The 9100-nt window shown below is 37.1% G+C and overlaps 1 protein-coding gene across 1 annotated transcript in view; it reads right to left on the bottom strand.

Moving 5' to 3' along the window:
* Positions 1 to 9100, bottom strand: part of LOC115016137 (CMP-N-acetylneuraminate-beta-galactosamide-alpha-2,3-sialyltransferase 1-like) — a 78755-nt gene that overhangs the window by 1730 nt on the left and 67925 nt on the right. The window contains exons 2-6 of the mRNA XM_029443808.1: positions 2493 to 2788; positions 1392 to 1588; positions 1089 to 1260; positions 395 to 436; positions 151 to 270 (exon numbers count right to left, since the gene is read on the bottom strand). Of these exons, the coding sequence (XP_029299668.1) occupies positions 151 to 270; positions 395 to 436; positions 1089 to 1260; positions 1392 to 1588; positions 2493 to 2747 (786 nt within the window). The 5' untranslated portion in view covers positions 2748 to 2788. The remainder of the gene's footprint in view (positions 1 to 150; positions 271 to 394; positions 437 to 1088; positions 1261 to 1391; positions 1589 to 2492; positions 2789 to 9100) is intronic.

The raw sequence follows: 9100 nt of genomic DNA, 5'->3' as shown, positions 1-9100 counted from the left end.
ATTATGGTCCCATTTAGAGCAACATAGACGATAAAGCAGCGTATGCTTTAGGGTGGAGCTACCTTCTGATTGACAGGTCGCTACCACAACATATCAATCTGTGAAAGAGCATGACAATTTTTTTTCATATATTGTGCAATTTGAACCTACCTCATCACATATTTGCATGCTGAGAGCCAAAGTCAAAAAGCCAGTAGATGGATAATTGCCCTTTCTTCCCAGCCAAATTTCATGGACATATTTCATGAGAGCTGGATTGAGGATCATCACCTGTTCAGGATTAAAGTTAAACTTTAAACTGACATAAAGATTTACTTTTAGCAGTCAATATAATTTATTACTGAGTGACTTATCAGATGTTTCGGTTTCATGCTAAATCATTTAAAATACTCACCAAATCCTTGTTTGCTCTCCTCTTTGAGTTCACGGCACTGTCCTCCCTGGTAACATGGTACATTCAGTAGAAAGTGTATAAAAGTACAATTTAGCAATAATTATTTAACATTATTTGTCAGATTAAAATGTTAAATGCAGTGTTATAGTGAATTCATACAGTTCATTGCAAAACCTAACATTATTAATATTAATAACTTTATATATATATATACTTTAAAAAACAAAATTTACAAAGTGCTTTGACAGATTAACAACAGAAAGCCAAACCATAAGGCCAGAGAAAAGCTAGACAAAATATGTTGCGAGAAAACAAAAGCCGCAAAAACATAGTTGAGGAAAGACTAATGATGATGAAAGATAAAAACGATAAGAGATTAAGTTTAAAACACGGACCTTTTGAATTTGTCTTTCTGTTGGTCAGTGTGAAGATGCAGTTTAACAGCTGAGCTAAAAGTGGACTGCGATCAAAGTGTCATTTGATCGCATGTTTTGCTCAGAAGAGAAACTATTTCTCACTGTCATGACCACCCTACAGCACACTGTTCCTGCACCGTCAAATACAAACCTTCCTTATACTTAAGATTTCACACAAACTTGCCTGCCTAGTGTTTTCATTCATTTACAGATTTGTATCCAGGTATTGTTTTTAAATGAACAGAAGAAGATACTGATAGCAGCTCTGTTTTACACACCCACCCTTGTTTGAAGTTGTCAATGAGCCACAGGAAATCTTTTATTTTGTATGGAAACAGCACAAGACTAGTGGTGTTGTCCAAACGAATAGCACTCTCCGGATACATTACTTGATGAGTCGTTTTGGTCCCAACATCTGCTTCATAGCCTTTGGTACGGCCACGGTTTATTCTAAAAGATTAACATGTAGTTAAAGACACATTTCTTAATCACGTGCAGTCCCCTGGTGCAAATAGGGTTTAGCTTTAGTGTAGACATCATTGTTTACACTAGATCTTTTGAAGATGGCAGAAATGATTTACCTTATTACGATATCATGAAAGTCTATGAGAGGTCCATAGTGTGATCGCTTCAAATTACCAGAATTCCCCACCACAGCACAAGTCGTGCAGCGTTTATTGTTGGATTCTCCAACATCTGCAATGTGTGGGAACATCTGGAACAGTTTGTCCACTGTTGTATTGTAGACACTGATGTTGTGACCTTCCCGATATATGTTCTGACACAGAACAGAAAAATAACGTTATTCCAGCATCAGTATACAATCTATTCACATACTAGTTCCACATACCACAGTTGTGTTATTTGAAGCTACAATCCTCAAGATTCTGTTTTTGGCACTGTTCATAATCAGATTTTTTTTAACCCAATTGCCATTTAATGTATGTACATTTTTAATTACCCCTTTATTTATTGGTTCCCCCAGGTTAACACTGTTAGATCTATCAGCCTCTGGCTCAGCCGTCGCCATGTTGAGAGGCGTGTGGAGGCAATTCCTCAATCATAGATATGCTCCGAATTTGTATTCATCTTTAAGGATTATAATTTAAACCTGCAAAAGCTGATTGTGAACTTGTTAGCAAATAGTTGCTCATTTACAAATCCAGCAGTTACGGAGCAACATTAGCATTAATTTGGAACCGTGTTGTTCTCCACCTGATGGATGTAAGGCCAATATTCACTCAGCTCTGTTTTTGGTCTCTACCTTTAGCTGCTAAATGCTCCAAACTATCACCTCTAAGTGTGTCTGTCTGCTGAAGTGTACAGTGGGGCTTTAGAGGATTTCTTTGCAGAACACAGGAGCCTGCTGCAGCCGAAAACTATGAGCTATGAGAGCTGTGAGAGTGAACATGCAGCTGAACAATGAGCTTAATTTAAATAGTTTTCACTGATATTCTATGTCCCAATGTGTAAATAAGTGTTTTCAGTTCATCTGACAGAGAACACTATTGACACTAAACAGATTCCTCTTACAGTAAAACAGCTCAGACTTCCCCTTTTAGAAAGGTAAGCAACTAAATGTGCAGAGAACACAAACTAGTTTCTGCTTTTGATGCAGGACCAGTTAAGAGTGTCTAAAAGACATTGTGGTGAAACAGAAGCAGAATATTTGTGACATTTACCTTCCACCAATCGTAATCTTCCTCTGAAATTCCATATTTTCTTGACAAAAAAGGCTTCGGAGACTCATTGATACGCTCCCCAATGCATAGATCAGCCTCTCTTAAACACTTGTCACAGGCACAAAGACTTGAGCTCTGACGTCCGAGGAAATACACAGATGAACTCCATGAAGAAGAAGATATATAAACCACGACAAAGGCAGCGATGCACAGCAGGGCAATGAGGGCTCTGTTTCCACGTGATCTATAAAGCATCTTGACAGTGTGGCGCTCTTGAAGGAAGATCAGAGCCTCACCTGTAGAGAAAATATGTGATGAAGCAAAAAGGTGTGTCAGTTCATGAATATTGAGCAACATTATGTCAGAGGACAAAACCAGTTGTTATAGATCTGTTATCTGCCACACCTGACATTTGTTCAACTAGGGGCCATAATATGATATAAAAAATGTATAAATAAAAAGAAATTCAATGATACAATCAATACAAAATGTATTCAATAAATGACTTAAAGAAGCATATTAAGTGCAGTGCTAAATGATTCTACTGTTCTGTGGACACATTCATGTCCCACATGTTATTTAAATGTATACATATATATCTGGGTATAAACTGTCAGACTAATAAACAAGGAAATGATATTTTAAGCAATTATTGTATTATAATATTAAACACCAGGCGCTCTGAGCATTACAGCCATGATATTTAGATCATAAGGTTTTAAATAAAGTGTTTTTACACTTTTACACTTTAGTTGTTTCTTTGTGTTACACCCCTGAAAGATGGGGAGGAATAATCACGTGTGTGAAAGTAAAGCTTCCTCAGCAAGAACTTTACTTTAATTATGCATTTACAAAAAACAACAATTTTAGTACAAAAACATGAAGTGCTTCTTTTAGTAGAGGGTACATACTCATTTCCAGTTACACAGTATTTATGTGTCACAACAAGTTGATGATGGACCCAAGTGCAGCACACAGGAAACTTAGGATAATTGATAATGACTTTTACTTGTAGTCAGGAGCAGATTATAGCCGAGTAAACAGATCCACAGTGGGTTAATAATAATCCACAAGGACAAACCAATAGGTAGCAGGCAAGTGGTAAATCGGGGCCTTGCAGAGGGTCAGGAAACAGGCAAGACAGGTTGAAGGAATCCGGGTCGGGAAACAGGCAAAACAGGCAGGCCAGGTGCAGGCAAGGTTGGCAACAAGAGATCTGTTTAGTGAAGAGCGCTGGAAAGACTTGTATGATGCGGAATACAATCTGGCAGTATAAGTATAATGTTGCATACAATGGAAATACTCAAGGGAAATACAATTACATCAAAATTGTACTTAAGTGCAGCACCTGAGTACATGTTAGTTACATTCCACCACTGCTCAACACACTGAAGCGATGAGGAGAGCAGCCATTGATGTTAAGGGTTACCATAAATATTTAAAGCAGCTGCACAGAGACAACTCATTACACTAACAAATAAAAAAGACAAGACAGTTCCATAACATCAGTGCATTAACATATGCAGAGAGAACTAATGTTTTTGTCTCTAACAACTGGAAAGACGAGAGTAGCAGGCAGGGTATGTAGAAAATTACAGGGTACAGTACATCGCTGAGGGCTGCCCTCGTTTAACAGAAATGTTTCAAATAGTTTTATCAATGACAAACATTAACCTCTTAAGGGGTGGGGGACTACTCGAAAATACCTACAAACGACATACCCAAAGTAAATTGAAGAATCACTCCAAGTGCTTCTAGCACTGAGTAATAGTGGTCTGAATATACTGAATCTGAAGAAAATACACTCCGCCTGAAGTTTGTTTGTTGAAAAAGATGCCTGAAGATGGGTATAGCTGGTAGGTAAGAGCTGGAAAACACAATATAAACATGGCACCAAGTGTTACCAAGTTCAGGTTAAAATTAATAATAAATAAACGTAATAATAATACATTTTATTTAGAAGCGCACTTTTCATTTGCGTAAACAAAACTCAAAGTGCTACAGAATAAAAACGATGAGCAAAATATACATTTAAAAAATAAAATAAAAACATTTAATAGACAAGACAACACTTTAAAATGGTTAAAGTCGAGCAACATGCTGTTAAAAAGATGTGTTTTTAGGCCTGTTTTAAAAGCATCCACAGTGTGTGGCGTCCTCAGATGTTCAGGGAGAGCATTCCACAGTCTGGGAGCGGCAGAGCAGAAGGCGATCTCCCATGGTTTTGAGCTTGGTCCTGGGGGGAAGGAGGAGCCTTTACAGAACGGAGGTTTCTTGTGGAGGTTTGTGGGGTGAGCAGTTCTCTGAGGTAGGATGGAGCATTTCCGTGAATGCACTGATGGGTGTAAAGGGAGATTTTATAATGAATCCTGAGTGAGACCGGGAGCCAGTGCAGTGATTTGAGTATGGGTGTGATGTGTTTGTACTTTCGCACTCTCATCAGGATCCTAGCAGCACTGTTTTGGATGTATTGCAGCTTCTGGATGTTTTTGCTAGGAATCCCGATGAGAAGTGCGTTGCAGTAGTCAAGTCTGGAGGAGACAAAGGCATGGACAAGCTTTTCAGCATCTGACAGAGAGAGTGTGGGGCGGAGTTTAGCAATGTTTTTGAGGTGGTAGAAGGAGTTCTTGCATGTTTGTCTGATGCGGGCCTCAAATCTTTCAAAGAGGTTATTGAAGTTGAAGATGGTCCTGAATCTGAGTGGCAACTACTTTTTCCAGCACCTTGGATAGAAATGGCAGGTTGGAGATGGGTCTGTAGTTGGCAAGGACATCTGGGTCTAAGGTGGGTTTTTTGAGGAGTGGTTTGATGACAGCAGTTTTTAAAGGGGATGGAACATGACCAGACTGGATGGAGGGGTTTATCACTGTAGCGATCAGAGGACTTATGGCACAAATGTTAGATTTGACCAGGGCTGTGGGAAAGGGGTCCAGGGCACAGGTGGAGGGTTTCATCTTTTTGATAATGGCCTCAACCTTTTGCTGCGAGATGTCAATGAAGCGGCAAAGAGGCTGGGTAGGTCCGGGCTGGGGGTTGACAGTCGGGACTGGCAGAGCAGAGGAGTTGGAGAGGAGAGAGCGGATGGTATCTACTTTTTTTCTGAAAAATGCGATGAAATTGTCACACTGCTCCTCTGTGATGTCTTGGTGTAAGGGAGTTTGAGGTGATGATTTACTGTGGAAAAAAGTTGCTTGGAGTTGCCAGGGCTATTGTTGATGATGTTGGAGTAGAAAAGTGACCATGTGTCTCTGAGGGACTTTACGTCCGCCTTTTGGTGGTCTCTGTATGCCTGTCTGTGAACAGTGAGTCCTGAAGCCTTGAGGCGCCGCTCGAGGACACGCCCTGCTGTCTTCATCTTCCGCAGCTCGCAGGTGTACCAGGGGGCTGAGCGTGAGAACGTGACTGTTCTGGTTTTGACAGGGGCGTGGAGATCCAGGAGACTGCTCAGAGATTTGTTGTAAAAGTCCACAGACTCATTGACTGATGTGAGATTTATAGCGGAGAGATGCTGGAGATCCGAGGTCATGGTGTCCGGGTTGATGTTTTTCAGATTTCTGAAATGGATTTGACGTTTTGGTTTGGTGTAGGGAAGCAGGAGAGGCAGATCCATTGTGATGGCCTTGTGATCCGACACAGCCAGATCGTAAACAGAAAGATTACGGATGGGGGCAGAGATTGTGATAACTAGGTCAAGTGTGTGTCCCCTAGTGTGTGTGGGGACATCAACATGTTGAATGAGGTTGAGGCAGTCCAGAAGGTGTAGGAACTCAGCTGCATAGTGACAGGAGGGGGTGTCAACGTGAATATTTATATCTCCAAGTATTATAATATTTGCAGAAGTAGTGCAGAGCGTAGTTAGAAGGTCGTGTATCTCTGGGATGAAAGCTGAGTTTGGTTTCGGTGGTCGGTAGATGAGAAGTATTGTCAGGGTGAAGGGTCATAACTTAACTTATTAGACAGGTTTCTCACAGAGTAACACCAGGCGTTCACAAGCTGTGCATTTGGAGATATTATAATATTTATTGATAAAAAGGCCATAAATAACTCTTATATACCCAATATTCCCTGTCAGTAGTAATGACACAAAGTAAGTGAAGTATAAACACATTTATTGTAATATTTTTGAATATAAAAAATACAATTCTGAAAATAATAACATCTGTGTAATAATACAAACTGTTCATGGGCTTTTGCCTAGTGATGGCGAGATGAAGCTTCATGAAGCTTTCCATCCAATTGGTTCACTCATGGGCCGAAGCTTCACGGTGCTTCATTTGCTCTACTGTGCCATCAAGTGGACAATAAATGTAAAACCGGCAGAGTGATTATAATGACACCATGGCTTTGGTGTGTGAAGCTTTGAATTTAATAATTTAATGAATGATGTTTGTGACGCCAATACATAAATGATGGACTTAATAATATGGTTTCTGTCAATGGCGGGGTCAAAAGGGAAAGTGGAAACAAATAGATAGATACTGATCTATATATATATATATATATATATATATATATATCTATATATATATCTATATATATATATAGATATATATATATCTATATATATATATATATATATATATATATATATATATATAGATATATATCTATATATCTATATAGATAGATATAAATCTATATCTATATATATATCTATATATATCTATCTATATATATCTATATATATATGTGTATGTGTAGTTGTCTCTGAACACTGACCGTAGTAGCAGGCCCAGTGCAGCGGCGTGTACCCGCTGTGGTCTCTTAGCGGGTACATACATATATACATATATATATATATATATATATACATATATATATCTATATATATACATATACATATACATATGTATATATACATATATATACATATACATATACATATATACATACATATACATATACATATATACATACATATACATATATATATATATATATACATACATATACATACATATATATACATACATATATATATACATACATATATATACATACATATATATATATACATACATATATATATAGATATATACATATATATATATATATATATATATATATATATATATATATATACATATACACATATATATATATATATATATATATATATATATATATATATATACATATACACATATATATATATATACATATACCTATATATATATATATATACACTACTACATATACATATTATATATATATATATAATATATTATATATATATATATATATATGCATATATATGTGTGTGTATATATATATATCTATAAATATATATATATATATCTCTATAAATATATATATATATATCTCTATAAATATATATATATATATATATAAATATATATCTATATATATATAGATATATATATATATGTATAGATATATTGATATATATAGATAGATATAGATATAGATTAGTATCTATATAGACCAGGGGGGAACCTTTTTCCTATCAAGGGCCATTTCTTTTTTACAACATCCTTCGAGGGCCGCACTAATTATTGAACTCATAACCTCTGTAAATTTATGTTAAGACACAGCCCATCCATTTCACTTTTCTTTTATGTTAAATGCAAAAAACCTACTTTTTTATCTTTCTGTTTTATCAGAAAACAATCCTTTATTAGTCCCACAACGGGGAAATGTATCTTGTCACAGCAGAAGATCATATGAAGTAAAAAGGCAGTACACAATAATTAAATAGAATAAACAATAATATAAGTACCAAGTGGTTGATAGAAAATAAAGTGAGTAATGGCAGTGATAACTGCACAGCAGTGGTGGAACAGTCTGTTCTTGGTGTGGTGGTCTACCTCTCTATCTCTCCATGTTTGTATGTTCCGCTCTGCAGAGAGCTGCTTGTTGGGCCAAACTCCGCCAAAGAGCGTTAACTTTATCCAAACGCATTCGTCCTTTCAGCTCGTGCAGTTCGGCATGTTTCGTGCTGTAATGACGCTCAAGATTATTTCTCCTGGAAAGTGCGACATTCCGCATCCAGCTTTCTCTGTTTTACACTCGCCATGCTGTGTTCGCTGATGTCAACGACCGTCTCGTTTAAACTTGAAGTTTTTTGACATGACGTGACCACGTGATGGCACGTTCCGCTCGTGTTGTGGAAAAACAGTCAGTCGTTTAAAATATTGTAGTCTAGTTTTATTTGCGTGCGTTTTACGAATTACCTCGAGGGCTGGATCAAATTGTCTCGCCGGCCGTTTACGGCCCGGAGGCCGGAGGTTCCCCACCCCTGATGTAAACTATGTCTATGTACATATAGAGCAGGGGTGGGGAACCTTTTTCCTATAAAGGGCCATTTTATTTTTACAACATCCTTCGAGGGCCATACTAATTATTGAACTCATAACCTCTGCAATTTGTTTTAAGACGCAGCCCATTCATTTCAATTTTCTTTTATGCTGTGCAAAAAAGCAACTTTTTTATCCATGTATCTTTCTGTTTTATCAGAAATCCTTTATTAGTCCCACAACGGGGAAGTTTATCTTGTCACAGCAAAATAACATATGAAGTAAAAAGGCAGTACACAATAATTAAATAGAATAAAAAATAATATAAGTGGTTGATAGAAAATAAAGTGA

The sequence above is a fragment of the Cottoperca gobio genome, chromosome 11, assembly GCF_900634415.1.
Source record: "Cottoperca gobio chromosome 11, fCotGob3.1, whole genome shotgun sequence".
NCBI lineage: Eukaryota > Metazoa > Chordata > Actinopteri > Perciformes > Bovichtidae > Cottoperca > Cottoperca gobio.
The sequence above is the reverse complement of the archived record's forward strand: the minus strand, read 5'-3'. Positions and strand labels throughout refer to the sequence as shown.